The sequence below is a fragment of the Antechinus flavipes genome, chromosome 2 (genome assembly GCF_016432865.1).
Source record: "Antechinus flavipes isolate AdamAnt ecotype Samford, QLD, Australia chromosome 2, AdamAnt_v2, whole genome shotgun sequence".
Lineage (NCBI taxonomy): Eukaryota > Metazoa > Chordata > Mammalia > Dasyuromorphia > Dasyuridae > Antechinus > Antechinus flavipes.
Window position 1 is genome coordinate 137,028,351 of NC_067399.1, and position 13,497 is coordinate 137,041,847.

Sequence of the window (13,497 nt, forward strand, 5' to 3'; positions counted from 1 at the left end):
TTTGCTGATAATAGCAAGTATCTGTAATCACTACTTTTGTTCTAGTCAGATGACCATATAGTGTTTGACAAGGGTTTTAAACGTCTATTCTGGGCCACTGAAATCCTAACTCCTTTTTTGCATTGTTTTTGTCACCTAAAACAGAATTTTGGATTCATTTTTAGGTCACTATGTTTACTATGCTTATATTCAAGGAGAATGATTTGTATTTCTCCAAAATATACATACTAGTTGGCAAGTTCTTCCTTCCCCTCCCCCAAGCGTGGCTTACTCCTCCCGATCTGACAGAACTGAGAGCTGCTCGGTTCTGCACCAGGCAGTCCAGCTGGCACTTGCCTCTGCTCTCTCTTGTACTTATATCAATTGGGGAAATAAGGGTCCTGGGAGAGGAGCCAACGGCACTCTGAGTGATCACAACTTAAAATTAAAGCTTCTCAAAAGACAAACCGAATTTCTTCTACCTAACAATCTGAATGATGTAGAAAAGTACTTCTGCCGACAATGAGAACTTTGGCTAATGGAGGGCAATGTGTTCTCTGGCAGGATGCCGGAAGGTTATCCGTACCCCGAAAATTCTCTATCAAGTCCAGTCACGCCTCAGATTGCTGGCTGTAGTGTTTGCCAAATTACAAAGGAGCTGCTTTGAACAGGGTTCCCTGGAAAGGCCAATACTTCAGAATATGTGTGGAGCTTTGGAACTCTAACCTGAAAACCCAATCCAGCTGACTGGTGCCTGAGCACACTCACATCAGCCCCAAATGTCTACAGGGCAGGCCCAGGTACTAGACCTTGGATCAGCTTCTCAGGCCATGCAGGCCTCCACAGGCTCTCTCACCATCTCCCTACTGCTTTGTGCATCCCTCCCCTTGTGAGCTCCTCGAGGGAAGGGCCTATCTTTGAAAAGTTCCCAGGGCTTAGCACACAGCCTAGCACATGCTTAATAAATGCTTTTTCATTCACTCACAAAGTTTTTTTTAAGGATGGTTTTTATTTACAAAATGGTTTTTACTCTTCTTTTATAAAAGTTACAAAAAATGGGATTTAAAAATAGAAATACCTTCTTAGACTTTTGTGTTCCACATTAAAAGCAACTAAAGTTAGCATTCAGATGATTTCTTTTTAGAGTCATAAAGCCACACTGTTATTGATCACAACTTCTAGTAAAGAAAACTGTGCTCATGGGAATCACTTCATTTAGGCCAGAGCCTGAAGCAGCAAGATTTTCTCATTAATGCAGAACCTATGGAGTACGACCATCAAATTCTCGCCACACCGGGACACCTGGCGCTCCATAGCCAGGCGGAAATCTTCTTTTACACCTTTGGTGATACCCCTGGTTACCGTGTGGTGCCTGAAGTTAGCAACAGGAAAACAAAGAGAACACAGGATTATCATCTATGGCTGAAACCACATAAATCCCAAAGAGTAAAGTCTAATACATAAATCTGCCTTCTATTTAAGAGAGTAAGCCAGTAAAAGAAAAATAAAAAAATGTCCTTTAAAAAAAACCAAACCAAACAAAAAACTAAAACAATAAAACATAAAATACTACCCAAATTTTTAAAGATAGATGGGCATCTTCAAAAGTTATCTTCACCATTTTCCCCTTATAAAAAAGGCATAGGTACATTTGACTGGTTAAAATTTAGCTTTGTTTTTTAATCCTTGTCTCCTGCTAAACAATTGAAGCTCTTGAGTCCAACAGGGAAGATCCCCCCTTACTTGTGCAAGGCCTTCACTGTCATTTCTGGGAGCTCAATGAACATTAAGCCATCTTGGAAGTGGAACCAAGGAAAGGAACCATCTAAACTTTGCTCTGTTTTGGAATAGCAATGACAATTGGCAAAGAGGTCAGAGACTCTGAGCAAAAACCAGGCAAATCAAGCAGGAGTGCAGTAGGCTCAGTAATTCAATGGCGTGGCAGCAGCCCTTACAATATTTCACAAAACTGCCACACATTTGGCACTTGTGAGATCTTGGGGGTGGAGATGAACAGGAAAGTCTGAGGTGGTGTAACATTTTGGGATGCCATCAAGAGCATATTTAAAAGTTCCTTAAATAAGAAGAGAAAGAACAGAGAAAATCCAATAAAACAAATTCTTACCAATGAATAAAATAAACGAGCAGGAATCAATAGCTATGGGGAAATGGGTCCTAGCTTTACTATTTCACTGATTCGTCAAATTTAGATAAATTCAAATAAGAAGTCACCTTGATTCCATTATTATAAAAGTGATGTAGAATGGAGTTATACATTTGCATAACTAAAAATTGCTTATAAACTATTTCTTTTTTATGATGTGAAGTAAAAATAACTTCAGCTAGAATAACAAACATTACAGGTGCCACAATCAAAAGTCACACACTGTAACATAAGCAGGAAGCTTTAAATTGCTTGTTTCAGGGAAGTAGTTTCATGGTAGGAAGTCTTTGGTACAATTTACAAGAGACCTAATTCCTTCTCCGTTTATCAGAGATCAGAATGATAACCTGATCCATTCAAGGTATCTGAGTTAGGACTGGTGGTGGAGTTTAGGTAGGGGACAGTACTAAGAAGATGAATCAGTGTCAAGGGTTTTCTCCTCTAGGTAAATTAACTTCACATCTAGGAAAGTTCTATTCCAGAGCAACAGACCAACTGCAGCCTGATTTTTATGTCATAACATTGAAAAAAAGGTTTGATTCTAGCAGTAACAGAGTCAGTGTATGGGTGACACGGATAAATCCATCCCCACTGCTAGAAAACCCCCCAAGTAGCTTAAATGATAAAAAGCTACTATGACATTCTGTCCTATTCAGTACTTAAATCAGGAATTGTGTACTCTAAAGAAACTGCCAATGGCGAGGGGAAAAAAATATTGAAATCCAGCGTATTAAAAAGTAATGAATTTAGTCTTCGAAAAGCTGGGTTCCAATCCTATGCTACCTAGACAAGTCTTTTAACCTTTAGAACCTCAGTTTCATGATCTTAAAATAGGTGAGTTAGATAAGCTCTCTTCCAGCTCTGTATCTATGATCTCTAATTAGATAAAGGACAGAAGAAACAAAAAAGAAAAAAAGAAAAAGACTAAAACTGTAGCCAAAACAAAAGGCTGGTAAACCTTACCTATATTTAGAAAAGAGAACTTGTTTTTAAAAAAGTAAGCTAACATCTTGGACCGGCACTTAAACTAGTATACTCTAATAACAGTTTCACATTATCTTCATTTTAATTTGGTGGTGAATATTAAATTGAACACACACACACACTGTCAACTTATGGATAAAAATAAGAAATGTTACAATATTACAACCAGATGGTTTGCTGAGGAATGCAGAATAAATTAAAAGAAAAGCATGGATGAGGGCACTGGGTAACAGAGAGCTGAAAACCATGGGCAGTACAACATGTTGACGAAACAGCACACTATGAGCAGGTGTGTTTTTTCCCACTTGGTACCTGTCAGCAGTCTGTATGCTGGGCTGTAGTACAGGTATGAATTCCTGCTGCAGTAACCCCATGGGAGGGCTAGAAGGCCTTTAAAAAACAGCAAACAGCAGCATTCAAACACCCACACCGACTCACCCTGTACTGTAAAACACTCCAGAGAAAATACAAGAGAGAGCTGGAAGGAGACCATATGAGTGCTTTTTTTTTTTTTTTAAACCTGCAACAACCACCTTAGTCCAGCTATGTGCTAAAAGGGAAGGGAACGAAGCCACCATCCACTTTTATGATGCCCACTGATGGAATATTGTCCAGGTTTTACTTAGTAGAATTTGATTTGAACTGAGTCTCAAGATCAGCATGGTGTCCAAAGAGAGCAGTGAGAAGTTGAGCATGATGAATTTGCAGTGGGAAAGGAACTACACAGTAAAAAAGTTAATTTTTAAATCCCACTCAATCTTTTTCTCACAAAGTCCAGATGTATATGCTGACAAACTCTTTCAAATGCAATTATGTCAAGGTTTAATAAGGAGATAATTCAGTGCTGAGTGATCACACGGCACACACAGTATTCCACTGAAAGCAAAGCATAAACATACCAATACTGGCTTATTTCATTCTAGCTTGATCCAACTATAAAAAGTATGGCAGACATGTATAAACTCCTCTCTTAAATATATAAGAAAAAAACCTTTAAGTCACAGACTCTTAACTTGGAGTCCATGGACCTCCAAGGGATCCAACCATGACTTCAGATGGGATTAAAAAAAAAAAATCACAATTCTATTTTCGCTAACCTGTAACTGAAATGGAGTATTTCTTTCACTTATGAAGATAGATAATAAACATTATTCTGAGAAAGGGTTCAGAGGCTTCACTAGATGGCCAAAAAGGGTCCCTTGATCTCCAAAATTAAGAATTCCTGTTCTAAGAATAAAAAAAAATATTTCTTTCACTTTTCATCCTTTTTGGATGTACCATATCTGAAACAATTTTGACAGTCCTACAGCCAAGGAAAGAGTGAATAAAATGTCCAAAGCTGTTAATGGTATAAAGCTTCCACAAGTAGTATACCATATACATCAACTACCTTATAGTTTCTGAAAGTAATGGGAAAAGGCAATTATACAATGGGTCCAATTCATTTGTGGCCTAGATATTTTCGTAATTACCTTTTACCTATTTTTAAGATTGAAGTTTTTCCTGATTTAGCTTAAACTATCTGAGCAAACTGGGTGTTTTCTGCAGAAAATGCTCATATTTCCACTTCTATAGAGAGAACCAAGCCTAAAGATAGGTTACAAGTTGACCACAGATTTTTATTACCATCTTCTCTGTTCTTTTATTTACAAGATCTCAATTAGTTCTACACTTTAAAATTATGACCATGTAGCTTAACAGTTTACAACAACTACAGAGGGTGCAAAATAATATAAACAGCTTTCCACTATGCCTAGAACAGCTTTTTGAAATAATTTTATAAATCAAAGGAAGTAAATGCATTTTTATTCAGGTGTCTTTCTGGATTTCTTAATGTCGCATCTGTTCTCCCTGCTATCGCAGTTTAGTTTAGATAGAGACTTTAGAATGACTATAAGACCTCCACAAAGCACATTAGGCAAATTTCATTGTGCCAAACTATTAAGTAAAGGTCCCAGAAATATGGGAGAGTCCAAACCCATCCTGCCTCCCACTCAGATAACTTGCTGTTTAATTGTTTTCAAGAACTGAAAACAAGGCCCAGCATGTAGGAAATGGGTCAGTTGCTCTTAAAATGAAGGCTGGTGTCCTGGAAAGGATAATGGACTTAGCATCAGTAAATTTCTGGATTTGAATCCTACTTCTACATGTATTAGCTATGTGATCACAAGCAAGCATCTTATACCTTCTGAGTCTCACTTTCCCAATCTTTAAAATGGAGATAATACCAGCATGTCTCTCACAGGTTTGTGGTGAAGAATCAAGGTGCAAATTTGACAAACACTTTACAAATCTTCAAAGGCTATGCAAATATCAGCTAGGAGCAAAAATCCTTAATTTACCCTCAGGATCCCCTGTGGATCTATGCTCTCTGGGGCTAACCTTGACTCTCCCTTCTCACCCAGACACCTCCCCTATCTGGGGCTTGTCTGCATTCTAGGACATCTCTGTGACTTTTTGTCTGGCTTGAATAAATCATTTGGTGGGGAAATATTTTGGCTATTCCTCGCATGAGATGCTGTATCTCTTGGCTTGTCTCCCATTCCTTGAATGTCTTCTTCTCAGCTCTGCCTCCTGAAATTCTTGGATTCCTTTGGTTCTCAGCTCAAATCCTGTTTTGCATAGGAAACCTTTCCTGATGATGCCCTCTAATATTAGTGCTTTCGCTCTCAGATCATCTAAATTATCTTGTTTCCCTCTTGTTTGTGTGTGCATGGTGTTTCCCCCAATAGATAGACTGTGAAGTCCTTAGGAACAGGGACTGTCCTTTGGCTCTTTTTGTATCTCTAGCACTTAACACAATATCTGGCAGATGGAAGACACTTAATAAGTGCTTGATGACTTGACAAGGTTAAAGCAAATAGTTAAAAAACCACACTGGTGATCTCTTATCTCCAAAATCAAAACAATAGTTTTTATTTGTGAACATTTTTCATTGAGAGAGGTTCTCCTGTCACTGAATCAATCAAAAAGCAATTGCAATGTCTATTTTCCAATTTTTAAAAAAACACAGGGAAAACAAACATGTCTCATTTAATTCTTACTAATTCTTTGTGTCTTCAGTATCTTTCTTTACAAAAGTTTACTTCTCTCCTATGGTCTTTTATAAGTGTGGGGAAGGGAAGGGAAGCACAGTTGCTGCTAGATAGTATGCCATCTTCCAAATTAACTCAGTGAACTTACTGGCCAGAGACAACATTCCTTTTCCACTCTAAATCTCTGAGAAATTAATAATAAGAATCCAGAGAATGGGAGGTCTGAAGGTAAAGAGAGAAAGAGAAAGGGGAAAGTATTGTCTTTCTGTTAACTGAGAACCCATCAATTCCACAGTGGAGAGGAAAGAATCTTGACCAAAGCCAATGATTTATCCTTTTCCATCTTTATTAAACTAAGTGCTTGTTTTCTTGAAGTGACCATAATACTGACCTTTGGGAACAGCAAAAACAAAAACTCAGAGTGCACAATTATTCAAACTAGAACTAGTGCTGAGCAGCAGAGGAAGTTCTGTGACTTATTCAATAATCTGAAGAGTTGCTGATTTGGTTGTGGTAAGGAGGCAGGGGGAAGAATCACACTTACTCCTGTGTCTTTTTCTCGTCAATAAATAACTATTTATTGAAAAGAATAAATTTCAAATAAGATTGGAGTTTCTCCAGGAGGTACTAGGCTTAACTATTTATTTTGTGCTATATTAGAGTTGAGTATACTCTACTCTAGCACGTAGTAGGAATTTAATAAATTCCTACCGACTAAGCAAAACTTGCAATTCAACAGCCATTTGTATATATGACACAGTTACTAATCTTTGGGAATTTTTTGCCTCCAGCAAAGATTTTTTCCATTTTAAAAAACTGAAATGCTTCAATGGCCAATGAAGTGTGTGAAGCCAGTGAAGTTGCTGGTGGCAAGAAGAGTCAAAAGATCTCAGATTTGGTCCTAGCCCAATCTATTTATTACCTGTCTATGGCCTTGAACAAGTCTTTTTTTCCTCAAGGGCCATTTGTAAAACAAGAGGAAGAGACTAGATGACTCTTAAGGACCCTGCTAGCTTCAAAGCCTATAATTCTATCAAATCTGTACATTTAAGAAAGGAAAAATAAAAGAAACCACAAATGAGACCTTTGTGTAGTGAAACACCTCTGAAAAATGACAGAAGTAACACCATAAAAATAGTGAATGTCATATTAGAAATTAGAGAAAGTCACTGTGAAAGCTTAAGCTTTCAAAATGTTTCCCAAACCTAATTCTGTTCATAGAAGCTGAGACTCAGGCCTGGACTTTTATCTTTTTAAAAGATGTTAGAAATACATTATTATAAACATATTTCCCACAAATACACACAAAAAATTCAAGCAAATGATTAAAAAAGCAGTTATTTGTTACACAAAGTCTTATAGCAAGAAATAGTTAAATCTTAAAATGGCATTAATGTCACTTACTTGATTAGCATTCCTTGATTGGGCAGTAATTCCAAATGGATTTTTCCACCTTCCTGTGTTCTCAAATAAGCAAATTCCTCCAGCATGTCTATATCTGTAGGCCTAAGTTCAGGGTTTACCACAAAACTTTACATATGATACTAGTAATAATAAATTAGCTAAATATTCTAATGAATAAAGAAATATTACTCCTTTGAGCTAGAAATGACAAGATCAAAACCAAGGAGCACTGAAATAATCACCTTCTATATATGTAATAATTAAACAGTCTAGCTACCCCATGTTTTCAGCAATAGACTAATCTTCTCTGTTCTCTTAAACTATCTTAAACAGAAGAATTTGCTTCCCACAGTACTGAAGAGAGCTGTTACATGTACCTTCTCCCTTCAAATCCTATCTAAAAAATCATTTATCATCCCTCATTCTCTTATCTTTTATATCAGTCTCTGAAATAGAGATTTTCATGCTACCTCTCTCTTGATAGAAAGGTGATAGATTCAGGGTGCAGGATTAAGCATACTTTTTTTCTTTTTGATAAAGCCAATGAAGAAATTTATTTTGCCTAACTACTCATGTTATTAGGTTCTTTTTCCACTTTGTATGGTTGGAAAAAGAAAGAGAAAACTGATTTCTGTTTATTGTAAAAATTAAAATTTAATTAAAAAACTGAATGTAATATTTTTTACCAAGTCCATCTCTTTTATTCCCCTCTGGAAGGTTGTACCATCAATTATTCTTTTTTTTTTTTCCTATCATCCTCTTTTTATCAGTGGGCTACTTTCCTAACACTTAAAAACAGATAGGTCTTCCCTATTTCAAAAAAAATTCTTTTACTTGATCCTAGAAATTGGGGCCAGATTCTACAGGGTTATAAGAGCTAAACAGAGAAGTTGAGCAGGGAAGTCCCAAGGTCAGTTGTATGTTTAAGGAAAAATAACTTTGGCAGCAGTGCATCGAATGGACTGGAATAGGGAGACTTGAGAGGCAGAGAGAACAGTTAATAGGATATTGCAATAATATTAAAGACAGGGTATTGTTTGTCCTTTGTTCTTAAAGAGAACCACAACATCAGGGAGGTGATGCTATAACATGCCAGTGAATTGAATTTCAATGAGGGAGGGCTGTGCAAGGTCACCTGCCTCACTTTCCCCTTCAGAGCCATCTGGGTCCAGTGGCCATACATACGTCAGGAAGGCTGGAGATTGCAGATCTTGGACTTTTTAAGCTAAGGTCTTTAAAAGGTCTCAGTTTGACTATGGACAACATCCAGTTAATGATTAAGACTAGGCAGGGATGTAAATGGAAGGAATGGGTCTGATTTGAGACGTTGATAGACTTAGAAATGGCAAAATTATGGCAGCTGTTTGAATTCACAAGGAAAAAGGAGTTGGGGATAATGTTGAAGTTATGAATCTAGGAGACTATAAAGAAGGTGGGAAGTTAGGAATAAGTGAAAGCCGAGGGGGAAGCTAATGAGTTGTTTTGTACATTTTTAGTTTGATATGTGTCTGGAACCCCTGTTTTGAAATGTCTCATAGGGAGCTGATAATGAGAAATTCAAGCTCAAGGGAGAAATTGGGGGTGGATATGAATCATCTGCATAGAAATGATGATTAAACCAATGGGAATGGATGAAGTTACTAAGAAGGAGAAGAGGGTCTGGGCAAAACTTTGGAAAGCAACCTTCATTTGGGAAGCTGCTTTGGAAAGTTGTGTGATCTGGACTTTGTGCCAGTAAAGGTGACTGAAAAGTAATCTTCAAACAGGTAAGAGAACGGGAGAGAACAGTGTCACAAAAACCAACAGAGGAGACAGTAGCCAGGAAGAAGGTGCTTAATAGCATTAAATACTGCAAGTGGATAGATCAAGTGAGGAAAGACCATCACATTTGGCAATTAAGAGATTACTGGGTAGCTTTAGATTAAGTATGTTCAGCCCAAGGCCTAGTACACAGAAACTTAGTAAATGTTTGCTGTTTGAATGAATTAACTTCAATTTTTAAAAGCTCATGAGTAACAATATGCCAAAAAATACATTAGCTGTTAAAGAAAGGATGAGGAGGAGCTTGACAGCATCTTTTAGGAGAAGGATACTCCATGTCAGAAATGGATATCATAGGGCAAAACAGTTAATTATATTCCAAGGGGAACCAAAATCCTGGCAAATGATAAAATTGGCATATTGTGGTTGAAGAAAAGAAGAGGGCCTCTCCTAGACTAGAAGCAGCCACTATGAAGTGCTTAGGCTGACTAGCACTCACAGACCACATGTTCCACTGTGAGTGAAGAGCACTGCGTCTTATTAAAAGATGACCTTTGGATCACTGCTCTGACATCTTTTACTCCTTCTTTCATATCCCATACTTTCCTGCTTTTATGCATACTGTTCTTTAAGCCTTTAATGCTTTCCTTTTTATCTGTACTTTTTAAGTTCCTAGGTATCCTTCAAAACCCACCTGCTACCTCTTCCACAGAAGAATTATCCTGATAATTTTTTCTTTTTTGATAAATTTTTCTTTCTTGACCATCTCACACCTCTTTTATGCAATGATCACATTCTGCTTTGTAGTATAGTCACATTAATGTGTCATTTCCTATAGTGGACTCTACGTTTCATGTAAGCAGGAATTTATTTATCTATATATCTTCCCTAGTATCAACTGATTACACTGTAGAGCCCAATTTCTCATATTGTTGCAAAATTATGATTTGTTATCAGTAAATGTTAGATGTATCTACTATTTTATGTCTATATACCTGGGGTCACATAGAAATTTCTTAGGTGAAAAGGAGTTGTACATGAAAAAAATTTAAGAAGTCCAGTTCCAGAGAAGAAGTTTTAAACTAGAAAACTCCCAATGATGCCTGAACCAGATTAAAATATAACTGAGAAATGTTTTATGTTCATTAATATGTGGCCTGCAGGGATTGGTTTCTACTTGAGTTTGCTCTAAATCAGCTTAATAAATATTGAAAATAAGACAATCTTTAAAGTCTTTTAAAAATCTCTATCCTATTTTCTCTACTCTTCTTTAGTGATGGTTTTCCAAAGCGTTTTGATAAAAATATGAGGTAGAAAACAATTTTAAAAACTCAGTGCTAAATAAAATACACAGTGCAAAAGTCATTCTTGAAAAAGGGATCTGAAAATTGGCTTAATATGAAAAAAGGATACTTGTAACATAGTTGAAAAAATTCTCATACTGAAAGTTGCCTTGCTGACAAATTTTGTTGACAGCTTTCAAAAACAGGTTCTCTCCACGTGGCCATTCTTGTTGAAGCAACACGATTACATGGCCCAATGCCATATCATCCCTGTTATCTGTGAAAGCTCTTAACTGTAAGACAAGGATTTAATCAAACAAGAAAAAAGAAAAAGGAAAAAAAAGAAAATGAAAAAATCACTTAAGAAAAAAACCATCTAAATGTATCCTTTCACATTGTGTATAACTTCTATGATAAAACATACCTATAGAGTATTTGGGAACAAAGCAGTGTACTCTCACCTACCGTATGAGTTGAACAGAATTCACTTCTTATGCTGTTGTTCTATGAGACTACAACACCTTAACTTTCCATTCCTACAGAAAATCTCTCTAGAAAGTTTCCAATTTAATAAGAAAGCAGAGGCTTTGTTTTGTTACACCAAGTTTCCATAAGATTGTAAAAGGAAGAAAAACCCACAAAATCCATCAAAAACAACTTATTCTAGAACAAATGGCACAATCTTACTAATCTCACTAATAATCAATTTATTTCATCTTAGGAAAACAAAACAAAACAAAACATGATATGTGTTGCTTCATCTCTATTATCCATGTGAATGCAAGTGTAGTACCAGGCCATAACTCAATGATGATAGTTCATACATGCTTTTCTAAAAGAAAATCGACCTTTACTATAGAAATAACATTTAGAAACCATGTAGGAAATTTTGGCTAAGAAGCCAGTCTGAAAATCAATAAACATTTATTAAGTTCCAGGCTCTGTGGTAAGGTTGGGGGTAAGACAATCCCTAGCTTCAAGAAGCTCACAATCTAATGGAAATAGTTTTTTTTTTTCTCTCATTCTAAAGAAGCATGAAATTAAAACCTGAATTTTTGAGCTGGAAGGGGCTTAATGGTGTCCTGTCCAGAGCCTTTTTCACCAAGATGAGGATATTGTGGTCCCAAAAAGTAAAGTGATTAGCTCAAAATGAGAAAGTAATAAAAATAAAACAACCCTCCATTAGGTAGTTCTTTCATAGCCTAAGAATGGTGGCAGATCCTTCTCCTATAAGGGAGAAGCAGTTATCACACATGATATTATCTTTTATGATCATCACTTTAAAATCTGACAGGAAAACTAAATTAATGTTAACCTGGCAATTCCCATTACTACTTGAAGCCCTTGAAAACTCTGGAATAGAGCCCTTGCTCTAGAGCCAGCTTTACCATTAAACTGCTATTGAGCAAGCAAGAAATTATGGCCTTGTTACACACTATCCCTGCTAGATCTGTTTTGATAGATGATCCCTATGGTTTCTAATAGATGTTGCATTCTGAAATCTAAGAAAATAACATTGGCAAAGTCCCTCATGCCTCCCAAGCAAATTATGATGTAAAAAACATATCACTTATTTCTAAATTTCAACATTTTAACAGGTGGATTAAAAGTAACACATAAAGATTGAGACTTTTTTGAACATGGCCAATGTGGGGATTTGTTTTGCTTTACTATACATATTTGTAACAGGGCTTGTTTTCTCAACAGGGAAGTGGAAAATAGAAGGGAGCTAATGCAAACCTGAAAACAAAATAAATTTCATTAAAAATATTAGTCCAATTTTTTTGAAAGAAAATTACTTCTTCCTTACACAAAGATTCTTCTCTGTACATACTGAATAAACGTATAGAATGTATTTGCTCTACTGATTTAAAAAAAAATTAAAAAAAATTAAAAAATTACAAAGTATTTTAAATTAAGTAGAAATCCCAGTGAAGATCTTTAGACTTACCTTAAAACAGGCTAACATTAAATGTAGACAATAAGGCATAATAGCCTTATTAGTACAGGGCAGAAGTTTCAAATCTGATCCTTTAAAAAAAATACATTTGTTAGCTTAAACAAATGACTTTACATATGCAAATATTTAAGATGTTTTCAGTCAAAAAGATGAGAGAAGTCATAATGTTAAGGACATAGAGCTCATGATTATTTATGGCAACAGGAGACTGAAAAAACTCCAAGAACAATTCAAAAGCCTTTGTTCCCATCTAAGTCTTTTAATAGGGGCATGAATTTAATTTTTTTTTAAACATATTTTTTTACAAGTAGCAAGAAGTAGTTTTATTTTCTTTTCTCCCCAATCCTGATTTTTGTTGAATTATTAGTGGGCTATCTATATGGCATGCCAAAGTAGAAAGGATGAAGCAGCAATAAAAAAAAGTTAGCCTAAGAAATGACTATATTTTATAACTATACAACCATCAGTATGTCTCAAATTAAATAACATCTTCAAGTACTTTTGGAATATAGGCTTTTTTTTTGGTAAGGCTTTTATCTCATGTCTATATTCTTGTCCCATTTCCCCTCAGAAAGCTGTGTCATAAGACAAAAAAAATTTTTAAAGAGAGAAAAAAAGCACAATTGATCAGTATATTGAAAAGTCTGAAAACATACATAATGAGCTACATCTATGGACCTTTCACTTCCATGAAGGAGTAAGGTTGGGGATGTTCTCTCACATCTTTTCATTCGAGTCCCACTTGATCTGAACAATTTTGTCACATTTACTTTTGAATTTTGGGTGTTCCATTTATGTTGTAATTGCTAGTTCTGCTTACTTCATTCTGCATCAGTTCCCATAAATCTTTCCAAGTTTATCTGGATTCATCACACACATCATTTCTTACAGCACAGAAACATATTCCATTACTTTCTTGTATCACAA

The 13,497-nt window shown here is 36.0% G+C and overlaps 1 protein-coding gene across 11 annotated transcripts in view; it reads right to left on the reverse strand.

The window, feature by feature from the left end:
• Positions 1 to 968: 968 nt before the first annotated feature.
• Positions 969 to 13,497, reverse strand: part of INTS10 (integrator complex subunit 10) — a 45,897-nt gene continuing 33,368 nt past the window's right edge. For 7 of the 11 annotated variants that reach the window (XM_051975631.1, XM_051975633.1, XM_051975632.1 and 4 more), the window contains 5 exons: positions 12,562 to 12,641; positions 10,741 to 10,903; positions 7,567 to 7,660; positions 3,440 to 3,517; positions 969 to 1,351 (listed from right to left, as the gene is read on the reverse strand). In XM_051975631.1, coding sequence (XP_051831591.1) covers positions 1,195 to 1,351; positions 3,440 to 3,517; positions 7,567 to 7,660; positions 10,741 to 10,903; positions 12,562 to 12,641 — 572 coding nt within the window. In that variant the 3' untranslated portion in view covers positions 969 to 1,194. The remainder of the gene's footprint in view (positions 1,352 to 3,439; positions 3,518 to 7,566; positions 7,661 to 10,740; positions 10,904 to 12,561; positions 12,642 to 13,497) is intronic. The other 4 variants (XM_051975635.1, XM_051975636.1, XM_051975639.1 and 1 more) reach the window with 1 other exon arrangement.